At 41.4% G+C, this 22,435-nt stretch overlaps 1 protein-coding gene across 1 annotated transcript in view; it reads right to left on the bottom strand.

The window, feature by feature from the left end:
* The window catches only part of CMTM4 (CKLF like MARVEL transmembrane domain containing 4), a 37,503-nt gene that overhangs the window by 10,887 nt on the left and 4,181 nt on the right, over positions 1-22,435 (bottom strand). The window contains exon 2 of the mRNA XM_041397387.1: positions 8,241-8,417. Coding sequence (XP_041253321.1) covers positions 8,241-8,417 — 177 coding nt within the window. The remainder of the gene's footprint in view (positions 1-8,240; positions 8,418-22,435) is intronic.

Below are 22,435 nucleotides of genomic sequence, written 5' to 3' on the forward strand. Positions count from 1 at the left end.
TCTGGCACCGTGCTACTCACATAAAACAATCCATTCTGAGGGTACTGACTCAGCAACAGCTGGTTATCAAAACTGAGTGTCCAGACTGCATGAGGCATCTCCCTGGTCTGAGCCTCATCTCAAACAGGGACTTTCCCAAGGAATCAGAGAGGCTCCCATAGCTCATGGCCACTTCCACACTCATATTCAGATGCCACGAGCCCAGTAAAACCCAAACTCTAATCAAATAGTAAAGAAATAAAAGTAAATTGTGGGTTTTACAGATTCCTAACAGTTTTTCACCTGCCTGTGTACAGAGATTTTTTTTTACCCCTGCTCAAGCTCACTGAGATAGATGCTGCCTGAGACTTAGGTCATCAAGCAAATCCAAATTCCATTAACTAGCCATTGCAGTTTTAATTACATAACTTTTTCTTTTCAGAGATGAAATTTAAACTTTATATAAATAGCAGTATTAGAAGGTAAATGGCACGACACAGTTTCTCCAGGAGTGCCCCTCTGCAGCTCTGAGTTTCCAGCTCTAACTGTGCTCCTGCAGCTGCCAACACGAGCTGTGGCTCTCACCTGCATGAACCTTTTTCCCACTGGAGGGGAAGTCTCACTGTATCTGCAACAGACCCAGCTTCAACACTTCCACCAAGTCTCAGTGTAAATATATGTGTGTCACCAGGAATGGGGAAACTAAATTTTGAGGAGAGGGCAGTCCCTGGATAATTAAAAAAATATAAATTAATTCAACTCAAGGTCAAGTTGTGTATCTTACTACTAGAGTACATCTGGCAGCTACAGGAAGGACCTGTAGAACAGAGACAAAATCCTAGAAGAAATAATTCAGAAGAACTTAGTAACTACTGTAGGCAAGCATCTCAAGAGGTGCTGCCATGACCAAAAATAGGGAGAAAAATCACTTTTGCACTCCTTTGGACATATGGACACAACAGGTGGTAATCTTACCTTCACAAGGGACACTGGAATGCTGAACCCTGTTCCACTATCCACATTTTTAGAAGAAAAATTGGACAGGATACAGAGAAGAGCCTCAGAAGTTATTGAAAAGAGGAGGAAATTTCTCACAGTATGAATCAAAAGAACCTAAACTGCTCTGAATATTAAAAAGATTGAGCTGTGTACATGAAGACTCCAGTGTTCAAACAATTAAATACACTGGTTGTTTTAAAAGCTTAACATCAGAAAGCCAACAAAACTGACAGCAAAACAAAACCAACAGCTGTCAAGTTAAGGCAGAAGTCCCATTCAAAATGAAGCTGATTTTAATTGTAGGAGACCTAACCATCAGAACAAACAGCCAAAGATGTATTTAATATTCTACCCTTTCACTTGATATAATATAGGTTGTGCTTTTGCCGACACACACACACATTTTGTACTTCCTTATACCACACTTAAAGACTACATGGATAATACAGGTTGTGCTTTTTCAGACACACACACACACACATTTTGTACTTCCTTATACCACACTTAAAGACTACATGGATGGCACATGATGGTCTATAATTTATGGGGTCAGATTAATTAATTAATTAATCCTGCTGACCTCTGAGGTTTAGAGTCTGTCAGCTTGGGGACCTTTCCAAAGGAGCACAGTGTAAGCAAGAGGGCCAGGCCTGCCCACAACATGACACATTGATCACCCAGCTCCATGCTACAAATGGACCTGAAAGCTTCTTCCAAGCTGCAAAATATAAAATCCTGCTGAAATTAAATACAAAATCCTGCTGATGCCTTTTCTAATGTACTTTGATATAAGTACATCAGCAACTTGTCATCTTCATTGGCATTTTTTTCTAGTTTACTTTTTACAAAGAATATCTAATTCCACACAGAGAATTCAACAATTTAAATCTGAAGAAGTGATTCTATCTTGAAGCTCCAATTTATTCATCTCTGCAATTCCATTTTTCCCGTTTAGGTCAAACCTTTCTAATGCAATTAACAACTGATTCACATTCATATAGTAAGGCTGGGTTTTGAAAAAGCTAAAATGAAAATGATTTTATACCCACCAGAGCAGACTTTGAGGCTTAAGGAGCAATGACAGCAGCAACACTGTTATATACACATGTAATGGTAACATCATAGATGCAAATAGCAGTGGAGGTCCTTAATCCAAAATGTGGGAGCTACTACTTAGAGCAGAAAGATAAGAAAAGCAAAAAAAAACCTCAATAGTTTTGGGTGAAGAGGAGAAATAAAAGAAAACAAACTACAGCAAGAAGCAGAGGACACTCCCTAAAATACTGCAAGTTTTTTCCACATAAGAGAAAATGAATAATCGTGACAATAAGAAGAATAAACTAATTGAAAAAAGATGAGCTGCTTCAAATCCATGCATGATGGAGCTGAAGTTCTTGCTATTATATTTACAGACAAAGTAAAACCACATCACAGAGGTAGAAGAATTTCTGCTGAAATTACAGCAACCTCATGAGACAGTATGCTGTGCCATAAAACACTGTACAGAGCTGCCATCCATAACAGAATCAAATCTTTGAGCTGAATCAAACCTACTCCAGACTGCTGCTGCTTCCTTTCTCCTTTCCAAAATGATTTCAAGTGAACAAATGACTTCTGGTCACTTGTTAGTTTATTTGCAAGTAATTCTGTTCAGTCCCCAGTGGTCCTGGCCAGTCCAACGGAGAGCATCCAAGGCCATGGATTTGCTCTCTGTCCCACTTAGGGGGAGGACAAGGCAGAAGAGATGTTGTAACTCATGGGTGAAGATGGGCTTATGCCAAGAGAAATATCTGATGCCAGAAGAGGGCAAGGCTTTTGTTCTGCTGATTCTGCTGTGAAGGCAGGAAGCACCATTCCATGATTCTGCAACCATCCCACCCTCTTGTTTTTAAGGGTCCAGGCAGGTATAGCTCCTGGATCAAAGAGGATGGAAAAGCTGAACTGGTGCTACCAATGAGAGCTCTGTTAACAGAACTGGCAGCTGCCACCAAGTCACTCCTGAAACCTTCCACACTGCTGCTCAGCCTTTCAGGCTGGGACATCACCAGGAGCTGCCTCTGATACTCAGAGGCTCCAGCAGCATCCACACGTCTTTATCCACAGCTCCCCACAACCTCACACAAGTTTTTAGGAATCATTCAATCAAAATTCCTGCCCTGTCTCTTTATCCTGTAAATTGTCCTGCACAAGTGACCAGGTACTCTTTAAAAGGCAGACAGTGCCACACTGCAGTTGAAAGTCGTGTAAACAGAGATATGACATTTAAACTGGTGCTTGCTATTGTCATTTGCTTTCTGAAATCCACAAGTTTACATCTTGATGGAGATTAAAGGGGCCAAACTAATGTACTCTGAAAGCAAAGCCTGCACATTTCAACAGCCTGACTTGGCCACAAAAGGTGACAGAAATCAGTGGCCTGCTGGTGTCTGATTTATCTTCCATAGAAAACAGAGCTCAAAGTAACATTTTCTTTTAGTTTTGTTTGGGTTTGCTGGTTTGTTTGTCAGGGGAAGGGAAGGGGAGTGTGGTTATTAATTATTATTTAATTATCAATAACATTTATTTCTATATTTGTTGGTATTATGTATTAATAATTATTCATTTAATTATTATTTTAAATTTTTTTGTACAGCCTTGATTTTTCCTCCAACCAGTACTTTATTTGCAAGGTTTGGGAACATCTTCCCTTGCTTCTAAAGGAAGCTGTCAAGTTGAAGGTTACAAACATACCAGTCAGTCCTCTAAACCAAGCACCAACTGTCAAACTCCCAGAATTTTGTTCTGTTATTAAACATTGTTTGAGTATTTCACACTACAATTAAAAATGGAAACATGGTTTATGAAGCAAAAATAAGTGCTAGGTAGAAAGAACCAAATTAACCCTATGAGCATTAATTGCCATCTCTTTCTTCCCTCATATATTTAGAGTTACTAGGTAAACACAAAATACATATAAGCACTGCCTCCCCAATAGAAGAGCCCATTAATATAAATTTCAGAAAGTTACTGTCAAAAAGCAAAAGACCACACCTTCAATAACTCCCAAAATACAGGATGTTTCTTGTATTTAAAACTGAGACTGCATTTACTACGGAGTACATTCACACCATGCACCAAACAAGAACAGTCCATAAGAGCCCAGAGGAAATTAATTCTTCCAATTGTTTTTAAACGTGTAAAATCATCATTTTTATCCTTAATAGGTACTGCTATTTTGAGAGCAGTAAGTATAAAGGTCAAGGATGACTGACTTAATTTTTCATTCAACAGCTAAGGAAAGCAAGATGTCCTTTCAAAACAGAAGAGGAAAAAGTGAATTAAAAATAGAAATAAAAAGCAAGATTGCCCTGTGAAGGACTTTGAGCTACAGCTTTGCAATTATAATAGTGTGCAGAGGCAAGGCTGGCACAGGACCATTTTGTCATTCAGGCATCACATGAAATTTTCTGCCAACTTCTTCAAGTGTCAGCTGCTTTGCCACACAAGGTTTCACTGCTGCAAAAATAAAAACCAACTAGCCCTGCAGAGATGATGAAATCAAAGCTCAGGCAGCACAGAACTTCCCAGCTGATCTGTGTGTTCTAACACACACCTGGGTCCCTGTTTGCTCCCTGGTGCTTCCCCGGGACTGAGTCCAGCCCAGGGGAACTGATTTTGTGTTGTGCTCAGTTCTGTGCCTCACTCCTGAGCTGCTCTAAGCTGAAAAACTGCAGTCAGAACTGGACTCCCAAAAATACACTACCATAACTCCAGTGAGTGCTTCAAGAAAGTAATTTAGAACAAAAAATCAATGGTCAAAACGCCTTGGAAGATTTTTTTCCTCTACACACAAACAGCTCATTCTACTGGCTGATCATGCAATGATTTACATTGGTACTCAGACAATCAGGTTTCCCTTGTCACACAAACATCCACCCAAGGGACACTGCCAAATTCCAGTGTTCCCAGCTCCCTGGCACCACTGAGGTGTCTCCCTGAGCAGAAGAGAGGATCCCAGTCATACCACACTCGTGGGCAGCAGATCCCAGGGCAGGATCCCAGTCACAGCACAGCCCTGGGCAGCAGATCCCAGGGCAGGATCCCAGTCACAGCCCAGCCCTGGGCAGCAGATCCCAGGGCAGGATCCCAGTCACAGCACAGCCCTGGGCAGCAGATCCCAGGGCAGGATCCCAGTCAGAGCCCAGCCCTGGGCAGCAGATCCCAGGGCAGGATCCCAGTCACAGTCCCAGGACTCCAGCACCTTTCCTGCTCCTGCAGGCCAGCTCACGCTCACCCCATGGATACCAGGCCTTCAGATCTCCGTGTACATCACATGAGATGCAAATCATGAATTTTAGAAAAAAGAAAAAAGGATAATTTAGGCAAAGACTAAACTATAGGAGAATTCATTAGCTCTCTCTGAAAGCAAATGTGCCTGATCTCCTGGTGGAGCAGGAGCTGCTGTGCTCCCCATTCCCCTGGGCCACTCCTGTCTCCCTGCAGAATAGGCTCCCTTTGAGCTCTGAGGCATAAAGGAAATGGAAATTTCCACTGACAGGTTCTCCAGCTTTTGCATTTTTGCATAATATTGATAGTGCTGCACAACACAGACAAGGGACTGTTCTTTCATCTTGCTGGAACAAACCAGCCTCTCTCCAACACACCCAGACAAGGCTCTTTTCTGCCCCACCAGCTCCATGTTTCTTGCATGTTTACTTCAGGAAGATATGAAAATTACTGGCAAGTCTCTAATTAGGATCAAAACAAATATCTTTTCCCCAAATGGCTAAAAAGATACATTTTTTTTAAATTTAGCAACTTTGCATATCTGTTAGATCCTAGTCTGTACTCATCCACATTTTCATTACAGCCAGGGACAGGGGACATCTGCCAATATCCACAAAACACTGGAAAGAATTCTAATTTTAATAAGCTTTTAAAAGAAATAATCCTGTGTTGGACAATAGCAGTTGATGGCCAGGTACTTTCTAATACACAGGATCATTTGAAAGCAAATGTTTTCAATGGTTCCTAGGAAGAAGTGCTATTTTTAAAGAAAGATTTCTTCCTAAATTTAAGTTGATTAAATTCCTTCAAGCACGCCAACAGCCTCTTCTTCTCACACAGCTTCTACATGCAATGCTTGAGACCTTCCATAAGGGAAATAGGCATTATAAAAGTCATATATATTTTAAAAGCATGCATCTTGATGAATTTATACATAAGCAGGAGTGACTTCCTCCTAAAGCACTCAATGCAATGCTTGAGACCTTCCACAAGGGAAATATGCATTATAAAAGTCATATATATTTTTAAAAGCATGCATCTTGATGAATTTATACATAAGCAGGAGTGACTTCCTCCTAAAGCACTCAGGGATGTGAAGGATTGTTGTTCAGAAAGCAGCTCCTGTAATAACTGTGTCATATACAGAGGCTGAGAAAGTATAAAAATAACCATCAAGACACAGGAAAGTAATAAATATTGAAAGAGGCAAATAATGTATGAACATACATTTAAATTGTAAAAACTAAAATGCCAAATAAAGCAAAAGGAAAAAAAAAGTCAGCCAGAACCCTACATTCTTAAATTTCCTACTAACTTGGCCAAAGTACTGTCCCCCAGGTGTTTTATCAGCAAGCTTTGATCTCACACTCTGTACCTGCAGGAGCAGAAACAGCTGTAGAATCACAGAATGGTCCCAAGCACTCTGAATACTGAAGGTAATCTCTCATTCCTGTCAGAGGAACAGTCCCAACTGTTTGTTAAGATCAAATAATCATAAATAAAAATCAAATACAATCAGATTGCTGGAATCTGTAAGAAACACCGGGAAGAAGGATGGTCTCATGAGGTCATGGAAGACACAAGCTGCCAGCTCCCTTCTCACTTCTGAAGAGCTCTGGTACAAGGATGGGAGAAGCATTTCACCTCCAGTACACAACTAACAGAAGGAGCCTTAGGAGATCATGGCAGACTCCTTCTGCCTCTGGCTGTGGCAATCTGAGCTGAAGCACTGCAGGGTATTCCAGGTGCCTTTGGTTGGCCCCCGACCTGCTCACACTGCTCCAGTGCTGATTAGGCAGGGGGTGCAGAGCATGACCACTGCTCAAAAACTGTTATAAAACAGAACAAAGAAACTCCAAAGCACAGCTGATTGGATTTTTAACCCTGCCCCCTTCCCCAAAATACCTCCTAACAAGTGCTATGCAGGCACAACTGATGCCACCATGAAGGGATAATTTCTGGACAGTTCAGCCACAGAACACCTTATCTATCTACCAGGCATTCCTAGAAGGAATTCATCAACTAACTATGCAGCCCCAGGGTAGAAAGGATCATCCTATTCCACGTTCCAGTCTCAATTTAACCAAGTCATTTAGGTTGAGAAACTAAGCAAACTGCTGCATTAATAAATTACATTTTAATTTTTTTTAAATCACACAGAAGCCTAAAAACCTCTGGGACGCCAACAGTACTTGCAAAATTACTGTTATAACACAGAACACTGGCACAATTGTATCTGTACTGTCCAAAGAAGCTGGTATAAATATTGCCCTTGAAGCTGACAGACCTTTTGCTACAGTGACTTAACATGTTGATTTTGTGACCTGTGTTTATGCAACCCAGTCTGAAAGTTTAACTCAGAATACAGCATGAAAATAGAGACATGTACAAAAGGAATGTGCACTGCCAGCAGTTCTCCTCCTAAAACTCCTCATATCTGAGAACACATTAAGCATTGCCAGTCAATACTTAATAGGTGTGTAGGCAATACAAAACACCCAATTTTCACAGAAAGCACTTAATTTTCTACACTACTGCCCAATGACTGTATTAGTCTATGTAAGAAAATATATGTAGCAAATTTGTCCTAATATAAAAAAACTCCATGTTAAGAGAGAACAACATGCTGCTGTAAATACAGCATCTGTCAAAGTTAAATAACTACATTTTTATCATTTTAACATTTTACAAAGTTAAATAACTGCATGTTTATCCACTTCACCCACAAAACATAATTGCCGGCATTAGCAGGAAGTTTGTCCTCACAAAGACAATCTACCAGAATACAATTTTAGCTCTATTTGGTGTAGTTTAATCTTGCTACATTTTACAGCTCATTCTGCTGTTAGCATTCAAAATAAATGTAAGTAAAATGTATACTTTACCCAGCATAAAGAACACTCATACACAGCACTAAACCACAGGAGAAAGCAAAGACCAAACTTAAATCAGATTTGCAGCTATTTTTAACACAGCGAGGATTTAAATTAACTTACAGTGAGATTCCAGTTGATCTGGGGTATTCTTGTGTGAAGGTTGAGACTGAACAAAAGCAGGAGAGCTCCGGTGACCACCAGGGCACTGCAGCTCACGAACTCAAAGAAATAAAGGCCCTCGCACGGGGAGCATTCCATGATGGTCTCTATGCAGATGAACGCCGTCAGCGCCAAAAGCTGGGAAGAAAAACAAGTGGAAAAAAAAATAAATAGATTTCCACATTTTGAAAGTAGCCACAAGTATTCCTGAAATTTCCATTGGGAGCATGATCGGTTTACGCTCAGGAATGTGTGATTTTAGTTTACAGCAGGGCACTGTGGAGGGAGCAAAAACAAAAGCAAAGTAATGTAAGATTTTTCTGGATCTGTCCCATTCAACAAAGAACAACTGAGCCCAATTACAAGGACTCTAACATCAAAATGACCAAGACACCCCAAAAAGCATGAAACCCCTGCAGGCCACTGGCTTAACATGCAAACAGTACCTCAAACACTTCACTTCATTTTTTTACTCATGATACACTATTCCAAAACTAGAAGATGGAATGCACTTGTCAACCTCAAGCACAACTACAGAGTATTAATGTTGTGTGATTGTCAAAGACATGTCAATGAAGATTATTACTTAAAATTCACTACCAATTGAGACCTAAATCAATTCAAAATAGAACAGATTCAGGATTTCTACCAGTCTCCAAAAATGCCTCCCTTTTCCACATTTATCATCATCAGTACACTATATTTCATATAAAAACATATTTTATCATTCCCTTATAGCACAATAAAACAAGCAGCTAAGAGATGAAGGAAAATCCCTTGGTGCTGCAATCACAAACATGGAACTGACACAATGACAGGTCACACTAAATTCAGAGGATGTATTGGAAGAGTTAACACGTGTGCACTCTGAATTCAACAAGAGCTGAATTCACCATTTAGGATAAAACCCTGGCACTCACTGTACTTGAAATAAAGTCTGCCCAGTGGACAGAACTAAAATATGTTCCCCTCCCGAGGCCAGCACGGACAGCTGCCAGCACCATGGGACACCACTGGGACACCACCGGCACACAGCTCTCACACCACGCCTGAAGCAGCTGCACGGATGACTTGGGGGTTTTTGTTGTTTTGTTGGGGCTTCTGCATTTTCCAGGACAAGCAAGGAAGGCCTTAAGAATGTTTTGCTTTGGTTTTCAGGACAACCACCCCCATTCACCCACTGACATTTTTTAGAAAGAATTCTCTTCTTGCTGTGCCACAAAATTCTATCCGCAGTAAGCACTTCAATCTGAAGATGAGGAACTAAGCGAGATTCTTTCCTCAGACCCAAATATTCAACAATCTGAATGTTTTGCACAAACATAAGTTTAGAAGACTGACAGAATCCAGGATAAAAACCAATTTCTGCTAAATCCTTACTTGCCAATTTCAATGTTTTGCAGAAAAACTTCCTTCAAGTACTTTTTATGCTTCACCCATTGGTTTGTCTTTGCCTCCCACAACAAAACTTGCAAAATGAAGAAATAGGATTTTGAAAGAAGTAACCAAGAAAGCATTTTTGTCACTAACATGAGCAGTAATTCTAAGAAAAGGACAATACCCCTCATGCTCATTTGCCACGTACTTCATAATACAGCAGAAAATGTAAATTTAAAACCAGATTAAAACTCAACCAAACTACTTTAATAAAAAACCTCACACTTGGGTGGAAAGCCTCCCACAGTTCACTTAGCACATATTCATTAAAGACAGCAGATGCCACACTAATTTTTGTCAGCTAACAGAGCAGGCCAATTCACATCAAACAAATTCTCAATGGATACCCAGTGATTAAACATTTCAGATTTTATCTTTGACATTGAATAGCTTCAGAAAGAAAGATCATGCGTGAAATGGAATATTCAGAATCAAAGCAGAATCAAACTATGATTTCAGCAATGACACATATACAAAAAAAATTACTGTCCAGACACAGCCTCATTTTAAAGTATTAGCATGTAATGAAGTTCATCTTCTCTGTAAACACAAGCCTCAAAACTGAAGATGACACTGAATGCAATTAAAAAGAAAAAAGCTTTAAAAACCAATCTTTGCTCTTGCAAGAAGGATCAACATCACAACTTAATGCTAAATGTTAACCAGCAAAATTTCTACTTCTAGATTCTCCAATACAATAAAGTTTCTATTTTTCTTGACACTATTTTTGATATATGACACTTGTAAACATTTTTTTTTCTTTTAAAAGGTATGCTTCTGCAATTATTCTCTAGAAGTACTGTAGTACAAGCCCCAAATATTAGGTTCATTTTCTCAAAACATGAACAACTCTGAATTGTGCCACCAACATTAGGCTGAAGGAGCCAAAATCTCTGGCACATCAGGTGCTGCACTGGGCAACAACTCTGGTGTTTCGCTGATAAATTTTTACACTGACTCTTCTCCACACCAGGCAGCATTCCTTCTTCAAGGCCAACACACCCATCTTGGCTGGCAAAGCTCAAAAGAGACCAAAGAGTTTCCTTCAAACAGCATTAGAAATTAATTACGTACTGAAGAGGCACTTGGAGCAATGAACCCAAATAATCCTGTGTTATTTACATATTCCCAAACCCAGAATTAATAAACTCCAGAGCAACTCTACATTTAGATTTCATTTTATCCCTTAAAAAACGATAAAATTTCTTTCTTTCACATTTACCTGTGACACACTCTTATAAGATAAAAACCTTAGCTGTGTACACTCAGGCCTGACTTAACCCAAAGCATTTCAAATGCAAGTAAAGATGTGCCATCAGTTTAGGACGTGCAGCAGCAGCAGTGGCCTGGGGTGTGGCAGCCCAACTCTACTGATAAATTCATCAGAGAGGCTGGAGAAAATCCCAATTGCTTCCCTGTCTGATGGAGGGAGACAGGAAAAGGACAATAGTCCCATACACACCATTTATTTTTAACTCTTTGGTACTTCAAATAAGATTACAACTAAATCTGTTAGCATTTTTCTTGCAATAAAAATATATGTTCCCCTTCTCAAAGACTGTCCATGCTGCCAGTGCTACAGACAATACCCTCCTGCCACCTGCCACTCCTGTCTCACAGCTAAGCCACGGCAAAACATGAAATCCACATTAATCACTTCATCAGAAAAAACCTGTGCTCCTACAGAAACTTCCCTTTTCCTAATCACAATAGAAATCTCAATCCTCAATACAAAATATATTCTCTTTAAAACATCAGGATAATCTTGTCCTCCTACACATTTATGCACTTGCCAGAAGCATCCTCCCAACTTGTAGTTACAAGTTACATGAAACTTCAATAAAGCATACCTACTATCACTTTCACTGGCCATTCACTCAGAGAGGAATCTAACTTCGTATTCTGTAAAAAAGCAAACTACTCAGAATACAAGAAATGAAAGTGAAATACACAAGGTTGATTCCACAGCCCCACGACTTACTCAGAGATCTAAAAAATGTTGTGCAAATGCTGCTGCATGAATCAAAGCTGCTTCTCAAAGGCCACGGCTCATCCAGTGATAGGGTTCATTAAAAAAAATGAACCAAGCATGTGTTAACATTCATTATCACTGTGGTTTTTAACTGATGAAATCAACAACTTATGAGGCAGTGTACATAAATGAGCCCATGAACGAACAGGCACACCCCTGGCTGGCGTGGCTGTGAGGCAGTGAGTGCCCCCCTGCAAACTGCAGGGAAGTCCCTTCTCCAGAGCTTCCTTGGCTCTGCCTGCAGCCACAGCTCCCATCCCAGACAAAACTGCTGCCTTTCCTTTCCATGCTGACTACACACACTCTCCTGGGAAGAGGAAGCAAGGATCCAGAACCTCCAGCCCTCCTGAGAAGCCTCCATGCTCCATCCAAGTTTGCACTGCTCCAGGTGGCTGAGACACGAAGCTGCAGAGAAAAAACCCAACTCCCCAGCTGCTACAGCTCAGTCCTTGCCTTGTAACACTCAAAACCCAGGATCCTGCTTCTGCCTCCCACAACTGCAGTTCCAAGACTAGCTAAAAAAAAACCAGAAAACCAGAGGAACAGCACAGTATCAGAGCACAGGTCTTGGCCAACAAAATACACCATGACATTTGTCCAACATAGGAGGCAACTCCCACTTTCAAATCACACATCTTTTCAGAGTTTAGGGTGATGAGATTTGACAAGTTTTTCCTCAAGCCGAAGTTTGAAGGCTGGTTTACCAAGGAAAAATGAGAAGTTGAATGTGGTGGAATTCTCCACTTAGATGAATTACTGCTCTCCCCCACAAATAACACAGCTATAGCTTTCTTGGGCCAAGGCAAGAGAGAAAGTTTTCTCTGACGGACAAAACAAACAAGAACTTTGGAGAGTTTTCTATTCCACTCTAATTCCTCCACACCCTAAAACTGGGATAGCCCTCTTTTACCACTAATCTTTGTCTTTTTCAACAGTCACTTTTGGTTTCTCTTCTACTTCCACTCTTAGAGTAAGTACAGTGAATATTGCATTAAAATGCAACTTTGTCATGACGGAAACATCTGCTAATTCTGGATGTTCAGGTCCATGCAGAGGTATCCCAGGCCAGCTGCAGTAACACCTTTCTCTTGTAAGGATGTGGTCTACAAAGCAAGGTCAGAAGGAATGAGCTATGCTCAGGTAAGCTGAGGAAAGGTCTGGCTCTGCCAGCGTGTGCAGTGCAGCTCCCGTGCTGTGACTGAGCATCCCTGCCCTTCATCCCCCATCTGCCAACACCACGTCTCACAGGCAGGAGAAAAAAAGCCCCAAGCAGAGGTTTAAACAGGAGATGTGCTTCCCAATGATGCCACTTTGTGCTTTCAGCCCTGAATAATGTGGCAAGTGTTACTGCCCGGGGTGTGCAGCACTGCTGAGGCAATTCCTGCACTGAGTCCCCAGAGCAGCTCCATGGAACCACCACAACTCAGGGCCAGGGAATTCCTGAGAGAGCCTTTGCTCCGGGATCCAGTGTCCTTGGAGTCAGCCACACCAGCCTCCCAGCATTACTGCAATTCATCTCAACTTTCCTGCAAACTCCCCTGGAGGAGGGCCCTTAATGAAGAAATCATCTGCCTTGGGGCTATGTAAATGGCTCATATTTACATCACTTTCTTGGCAACACAGGCGCATCAAACATAAAACACTGTATTTCCCCAAAATGGAGAAGACCTGCTGTGATGGGTACCAACACTGAAAAAGAACTTTTAGGAGGTTGCAAGTGGTGTATTTTTCCTGTCAGAATATGTTGTGCTATATTTTTGAGGAAAATAATCAAAGAACTTTGCACTAAAAATAAAAAGATAGTTTTGCAATGAAAACAAAGTAAAAAATGAGTTTTCCTGTTTATCTAAAACATTACCACAGAAAGCCTCACTGTGTGGTTAAATGACATAATTACGCATGATTTCCAAAAAACCACAAAATGGTCAGCATTTTTTCTGCCTGAAAAATACCCACAGAATTTTAGTAAGAATGTCACACTAGCAAGACATTTTTACATCCAGACTGTTTAAATTAATGGCACAGCAGAATACAGATGCACAAAATAGGGAGGAATATATTGCTTTTACACTGCTTAAAGTATCTGAAGACTTTGAACTTTCTGGAATTAAAATCTAGATTTATTGTTCTCATTTCCTTGGCCCAGCAGTCCCAACTTTATGCATGAAACGAAGTGGGTCTCATTCCTTGCAAAGCACATGCAACCCACATCTGAAACAGCTGGCACAGATATGAATATTTGGGATCATATGGCTCAAACACAGTCCTGCTCCTCCAGCAGGAAACCATCTTTTACCCTAAGCAAAAAATGACTGATTTCCCGCCTGCTCCTGCTCTGCATCCTCAAGACTCCATGAAAAGTGTTATTAACTCTAGTAAGAGGCTGCAAGGGGCCTTAAATCACAAAGGAGTATTAAACTTGCCCTGCAAAACAGAAAGTTTAGGAAAACAACACTTAACCAGAGAGGGAAGCTTAAGCACCACCTGTGATTCAGCACCCTGGGTAAACTAAATGGTGCTCTAATGGCACAAACACAATCAAACCAAGCCAGAGAAATTCACCAGGCCTCCCAATTCACTTCTGGTCTGGCTTTGCTGGTGATGGTAGAAATAAAAGCAGAAAATATGAGTTTCAGATCACTGCACCTCCAGTGTTTTACACGGAGCTGCAAAGTTTTCATTATTTCTTAGTTCACTTTTGGCTGTAATGTGGCAAAACTCCAGTGTATTAAATATTGTGGAATCTTTACTGAATCAGCTGATCTTTTGCCGCCTCCAGCAGTTTTCTATAACCCCAAGATTCAGCTACTGCTGACTTCTCCTTCTCAGTTTAGGCAGAAGACCAATTCTAAATAAAGAACATATTGCTGAGGCCTGAATCATTTTGATGGTGTATTAGGGAAAGGGTCATATTTAAGAGTGAGGGTAATCAACACTCAAAATCAACAACAGAATGTTTTTTTCAAAGCATTTATGACATCAAAACTAAGGCTTATTCCACAAAAAAATTAATTGAACTACAGTGAACAGAAGAAATTCTCAACTGGCTAAACCAGAAATGCATCAGTTTTTAAAGTGAACTTAATCATAGAATCTAGAAGAAAAAAAGCTACAGACATGATGTAGTGACTTATTTCCTGCTAACTGCATTAGTACAGAGTTTTGTTATTGCTTGGACACACTTATACAACAAACATTCTTATCTGCTAGATAAATGCAGAACCAATTCCAATTCAAGTACCATTAAACACACGGTAGGTTTTGACAGATAAAACAAATATAGTTCTTCCTAAGAAAACAAAAACAATGAACCCCCCCCACCCAAAAAAAAAGTCTGATTTAGATGTATTTTAGGTTTTATCCACAAAGCAGTCGACCAAACAAACCACTGAACAGCATCTGAAGCCAAGGCACATTGCAAGGAGGTTTTTGTTTCAGGCACATGACATTTCCCCATTGAAATCTGAATGAGATTCAAACAAACCTTCCAGATTAGACCAAAATGGATGTAATGTGCCACCTGTCCCATAAACAAAATTCCATCAACAGTTTTTTAGCAACCCCACCCCTACAGGAAGGTTCATTTGAAGACCATACAGAGAGCCATGCTTTAAACAAGGCCAAAGATAACTGGTTTCTCCCACTAATTCCTCTCCACAGGAACCTGTGCCTCCAGTCCCCAGAAACTGTAATTCTTGTGTGGCACAAATCATAATATTTTCATAAGAAACAAGTCCTTCAAGACAATAATGAACAAAATCCCAACACTGAGTCTCACATTTTTAACTTTCCCATTAATATTCTGTATTAATCACTTAATTCCTGAACAACCCATTAAAGTGGACAACTCATAAATGAAAGGTTTGTTTTGTATCTACAGTGCACGAATTGTGCCAATGGCTACAGTGTCATCAAACAGAAAAACTAAGGGAGGTAGATGGTTCTCCACCCCTTTTTCACCATATCCCAATATCTGAGGCTCAATTTTCCCATTCATTGTCTCGTGCTCATTCTGGCAGTGTCTGCAAGCAGATTTTACAGCCATTCTAATTCCCAAGCCCCACAAGCTGGTCTGTTAGCGATGCTCCCTGGTGCCAGACAGGGCAGGTTCCTCAGAGGCAGCTGCAGCTCACCAAGGTCAGGCAGGCAAATTCTCTCAAGAAGCCCCAGGGGAGCAGAGAGGGACAGGCCACCAGCCCAGGGAGCTCTGCAGAGCAGTGCGGCCAGGCCTCAGAACAGGGCTCCAGGGTGCTGATAAAAACCAGAATTAAAGCACACAGCAGTGAGTGAAAATTCTTAAACAGCACGACTACTCAGCTTGGTTTCTTCAAGTCCAATTTTGTCACAATCTGACCAGCATTTGCATATCATGTTCTTCAACGAGACGGGCAAAAATAGGTCAAAGAAACCATCATACATTTCTATGGTGCCACACTGAACGTAATTTTGTATGCATTAAGTCATCTGCATCTTCCTCAGCCACTGCCAGCTGCAAGTAGTGGGGGCAGAATGGAGAATAAAATATTTTCCCATTAGTCCCATTTGCTGCTATACTGCTACTCACGCAGGCTTTACCACAACAGTAACACAGAGTGAAGCTGGCTACAGGTAACAAAATGGAGACTAAATCCAGCTTGACTGCTCTGTTAGCAAGCCTCACTTTCAGGCACCAAAGCAGGGAAATAAAACCTTCCTTAAAAATCACTGTCAAATCCTGTCAGTTTTACAGACTAATTTAATAGTTGGTGTCACTGAAGTCAGCAGAGTCACCAGTTCTGTACCAGCATTTATGAGCTGTTAGTGACACCTGCGTGGGGCACTCAGGAGGTACCTCCCAGTACAGCCCCCACCTTTCCCTCCCCAACCTCCCAGCAAGGGTGCAGTGTCCTCTCCACTCCAATTCCTGGCACCTTCCATTAAGTCAAGCTGTAAGGACGCAGAGCTTTTTATATCTTTGCTATTTAAACAAAATGGGCAGATATAACTGCCCTGTTGTCTTGGGCAGCTGCACACACATACTCTGCTGGAATACAGCATATGACTGAGATCCTACTTGCGTGATTTTTAAATAAAGTATGAAAAACCTCTATTGCTTCACTTATGAGAATTCTCTATTCAGCTTTTAAAAAAGAGAGAAAAAAAAAAAATCAACACTTCTGAACTGGCTTCATGTTCCCATCCATGTTCAGAAGTTAGCTTGTGCTGGAAACCTGGCTAGTCAAAACAATATTAAAACACAGTACTGTAAATCTGGTAACAAACAGATAAATTAAGTAATTTATTGATTTTAAGAAGTAAAGGTATAATCATAAACTTTGTCAAGTATTTGGTCTGCACAGCCTCTAGTTTAACTAGCCTGTTTGGCTATTTTAAAAAGTGAAAGTTCTATTTCATCACTATCAGAATCTGTCTGTATCCTTTAAAACCCCGTTTAATCCCAATTATGAGTAAACACCAAACATCCCACAAATACTAAAAGAAAGAAATTTTAATGAGAGAACAGTCAAGAACTTAAAGTAATCCTATGGAATCCATTGAAGTTTTTTGGGTTTGTTTTTGTTTAAAGGAAATGGTGCAAAATGTCCCTGCAATCCCAACGTTCCCAAGACTGTAACCCGAAGGCCCCCTTAGATGCCATGCCTTAAAAGGCAAAAAGAGTCCAGACACGCTGGAGAAAGAGAACATGAACGCAGGAGATGCGGCCAGGACACGCAGAGCCCTGCCAGCTGCCCTGGGGAGCGCAGGGAGCCTCCGTGCTGCCCGGACCGGCGGCCACAGGGCATGCAGGAGCAACTGCCCGGAGCAGCACAGAGCCCCCGATGCCACTGCCCAGCTGCACACCCCGGGGTTTTTCAGGGCACAGCAGCCGTGCCCCTGGAAATGCCGTGAGCAGCACAGAGCTCTGCTGGGCTGCCCTCGCCCCCAGCACCACCCTGCACACCGGGGGCTGCACAGCTGCACCAAGCAATTAAAAGTGTTACTAATTACAACAGCGTCTCTGCTTTAAATACCACTGTGCTTAACAAAAGGTTTCATCTACGTTAGATAAAGTATTTCTAAGCATTAAATGCAACAATTAGTTTCTTTCAGAAGAGCTTGTCATCAAATAGCTAATTAATCTATTCACGACATTCAAGTGGCATTATTAGTTTCTAGCATGAAAATAATTTCTAACACAAAAATAATTTCCTGGGACAGAAGTTAAAGACTTGGAGAACTTAAGCATTTCATAATATTCAGAACCATGCTCAGTGCTTGCTTGCCACAAGTATTTCAGTTCAAAAATGTACAAAAGTACAGAAAATTCCTAATATGGAAATGGTTGTAGTCAATTCATCAAATAATTTGGAAAAAAACTGCCAGACCTGTTTTGAGCAATGCTGTATCACTGGCAGATTTGCAGCATTTGAAAACGCCCTGGGTTAGCTTCAGTGAAGTCACAGCAGAAGCAGCACCTCGTGCAACTCGGACACAGCACACAGCGTGCTCCTGCTCGCTGGCACTGCTGGGCTTTCAGCCTCTCCTGAATGAAGCAAACAACCCCAGCCAGGTCAGCTCGCTTGGAAACTGAACACTTTGGGAATGTGCATACAAGCTTAAGAAAATTGAAAGACATGCAAGCATCACCACCTGAATACCAAGTTACACATTAACAGAAGTTTAGCTCGATGCTGGAACACTTGTCTGGGTAAAAATGCATCATACTCTCCCACAAGATAAAGCATTACACACCAGAGCCTTAATTACAGTTCATTAGACACCACAGTCAGGAATCTGATACTCTGAGTTATAGTTCCCAGTTTAATTTGCGCACAGTGAGATTAAAACATCAGAGGATTTCTGTTCACCTGAGCCCCCACTGTGGACTGTGAGTGACCTCTCACTCTGGGTGAGAGCTACACCAGTTCTAGGACCTCTCTGCCCATTGCCAGCAATATTTCTGAGCCATCTTTTCTCTACTCATGGCCAGGTGTTCTTACACCTATTCTACAGCAAGTTGGTGTCCAGCTTTTGCTTCCCTCCTCCCATATTCTGGAGTTGATGGCACAAGTTCCAGGGAAACCTAAACATCACTTCCATATTTTGGAAGCAACTACACAAATCACCTGAGAATTAGGCCACTTTTCTTTTTTTTATATAAGAATGTATTTTTAATTGCAGCTCTAATAAGTGGTGACTTTAGCACTACAGAACAACAGCAGTTGACCCAGTGATAAGATGATGCCTTGGAGTGGCTACCTAGAACAGAGGCTAGACAAGGTTAAGAGAATAAAAGTAGGTATTTATTAAAGACCTTCAAAAGGCACATTTTGGGTAGTCAAAAGCCTCCAGGAGGGGCTACTCCCAAGATGGACGATGGAGTTTTTCAGACAATTATAAATTTGGTCCATTTACATATCAAGGGTTAATCCTCCAATTACAGCTCCAGGTAAAGAAGTCATATTCCCCCAGTTTCCTCCCCTCCAACTCACTTCTGTTTGTACTTTTCAGGGCCGGAGGCTGCAGGGTGTCCTTCAATTTCAGGCCTAAAGGGATTGCTTTGTCTGACCAAAACGTGAAGAGAGTCAACTAACACTCTCTACAGAGTTTATACACTAATGCAGAACAGGATTCGAAAAATGTAAAAGCCAAAATCCTAAGGTATCAAGAAGTCTCTTCACTGTGCATTTAGTTTTCTTTGTATGCAAAATTTCAGTGCATAATTATTTGCTGAGGTCCTGAAGCAACAGAGATTTTGATGAAATGCAACTTAGAGCACAGGATGATGATGGCTACTGGAAAGTGTGCAAGTTGATTTTGCAAAATGATGCATTAACTCTCACCAGAAGTAATGGATTCCCCCAACACTGATTAAGTTACAACCTCTTAAATTTCTAGTCCTTGCCTTTCTCATCTCAAGATGATAATTAAATCACTAGGGAGCCTCATCAACAAAAGATATTACCAGAAACATTACAAGAAGACAGCTTTCCAATTATTAATACCATGAGAACTACATTAGTGTAGTGCATCTATTACTATTGCACTGGTTCATAATGGAAGAGAAAAAAATACAACATACTTGGTACAGACATAGTAGGAATTTCTTCTGAAATCAGAATCTTCAGAATCAGAATTCTGAAATTTAAAAACTATCTACCATCTTAGGAGGGAAATTATTAACAGGAATTTGGAGGTTACTGGCAGAAAGATATGACCATGGCCAGATGGTAGTTAAGAGACACTCTGAAAGAAACCAATATCCATTCACCTTTTTGTGGGAAGACAGCCACAGTAATTTCTTTAATTGCTCAAAGAAACAATAAAAAGCAAAGCTAAACAGAATTATCTTATTATTTTTCCACAGTAAATATTAGGATAAAAACATCACCACACAGCAACGCAGATCCACAACCTTTGAAGAGAAATATTTTTGAAGAAAAGTCAAGAGTTTCAGAGGCACTGAAGAGACACCACATTTGTGCATTACAAATCTGATCCTCTCAATATGATATAACAGCCTTTTTCTAAGACTAAACACCAGAGATCACCAGTATCCACTGTGATACTCAACATCTTCTGAACAAGCAGCTACAAATGCCACCAAAAATCAAAGCTCAGCACATGACACAAAAAAATCACAATGATTTCTTACAGTAACACACATTCATTGTTTAGAGAGTACAAGAGAATAAAAAGGTGGACGATGCAGATCATCACAGAGTGACTATAAATTGCCAGTGTGATCCTGGGATGAAAGAGGAGAAGTGTCTGGAAAAGTGACATTGCAGAGTGGTGGGACCCAGCCCAAAGGTCAGCACTGCTCAGGCTGTGGCTGCTGAGAGCCCCTTGTCCAGCACTGTCCAAACCCTTTTGTCGTTTGGACAAGTGCAGCAGGAACAGGGCTGGCTGAGGGCAGGAGGGCCAGGAGGAGTTACAGCAAGGGGCAGTGTTAGCACAGGAACAAAGAGCTTTAAATTGCTCCAACTAAATCCACAAGGAAAAGGAGGAAGGCTTCTATCCCTCCAAAGTGCAGAACAAATGAAGAGAACTAAACCTCAAGGTGAAACCATCCTCTGTGAATAAAAAAGGCAGGTACAGGGCTGCCAGGGACCTGAAGTTCCCTCTGAGTGCCTCCTGCAGTACCCTGCTTTTCACCAGGAGCACCGAGTGCTTCCCACCAGGACTGATAGCCTGGCTGCTGTGACCTCCTCAGAACATCCCCCCACTGCCCTCCATTAGCTCCCTGAACTGAATTAACACCCCACTGACAGAAATCCAAACTCCACCATAACCAGTGCAAAAGCAATCTCCCTTCATTCACACTGATCATGTGGTTCCCTGGAACTTCCCTGACTTCCAGATGGCAGCTGCTTGGGAAGCACCCAGCCCCCTGCTCCAGCCACCCATTCCCAGCTGGGAATCACACCCAGAGCACTGCAGGGGCAAAGGAGCAGCCAAGTCAGACAGGCCCTCAGCTGTGACACATCACACACAGCTGGGAGGTTGGGGGCTCCATGTAATCCTCCCCTCCAGCTGAGATGCTGAGCTCAAGACACAAGAAGAAGCAATAACTAAATATGAGATTAATGAACACCTCAGAATAGTTTTCAACCAGATTCTAATAGTCATCAATTAGCTTGTTCCTTGGAACATAAATATAATTACTTTAATTTTCTAATATAATTAACAATGAGAATTCTCAATACTCTTATTACCCATGTAGGCATGCATTCCTGGCTTTTGAATTTTGTTTTCTTCATCACAACAGAACCTGACAGCCAAGAGTTCCACTGAAGTCCTGGCCTCCGCAACCCATTTCTGAATCTGGAAATGTATAATGAACAGTAAGCCACAAAACAACTTTTTTTCAATGCACAGCTACTCTTCACCAATGAAGATGGAATTTTTATTCTGAAAACTGTGAACATCTGAACTGCTATTCCCACCAGATTTCATTTAGCTCAAACTGCTGCCTCCCCTGGTAACACCAAATGCTATAGACAAGAAGACAAGAGCAAGCATGGAGTGATACTTCCCAGTGCACTCATCAGCACCTCGCAGCTCAGAGACCTCCCAAGCAGAAGTATTATCTTCTTTAAAAGGAATATCTGATGGATTTTTGTAGCATTTGGAACAAACACATGAGTGGAAGAATGTCTCCTGGGCTAGGGCTGTCTGAGCCACAGAAGCCATCAACAGTCACCACAAATGCCATCCACCCTCTGAGCCAGCACATGCTAAGTGGTTTCTGCCTCTTGCTGCTCCCACCAGAAGGCTGCTCTGTGATCCCACTGCTCCAGGTAAACCATTCCTAACTGCTGCCAATGTCACAGGAACTGACCACGCACAATTCTTCACACCCACTGGCCCAGCTGCTAAAGGTGATACACGTTACTTTAAATCAAGTGCCTGTGCAAACCTGGCAGGATTCCAGTGAGAACCAACAGGGTTCCCAACAGGATCCTGCCTAGTTTTCCTTTCCTTCAAGCCTATGAGCAGCCCACCTGGAGCCACACTCCCAGGAAAACTGAGCAGCAGACATAGGGCAGCCATGACTGGCCACGGGAATTTCAGTAGGACATGTCTATGCCCAGCTTTAACGACAGTAAGATCCTTGAAGGTGCACAATTACAATAACCAAGGAAAAATAATGCATTTTGAAAAGCTGAAAACTAAAACAAAGGGGGGGGGGGAAGCAGACAGT

The sequence above is a fragment of the Onychostruthus taczanowskii genome, unplaced genomic scaffold (genome assembly GCF_017590055.1).
Source record: "Onychostruthus taczanowskii isolate IOZ18803 unplaced genomic scaffold, ASM1759005v1 scaffold139, whole genome shotgun sequence".
Taxonomy (NCBI): domain Eukaryota; kingdom Metazoa; phylum Chordata; class Aves; order Passeriformes; family Passeridae; genus Onychostruthus; species Onychostruthus taczanowskii.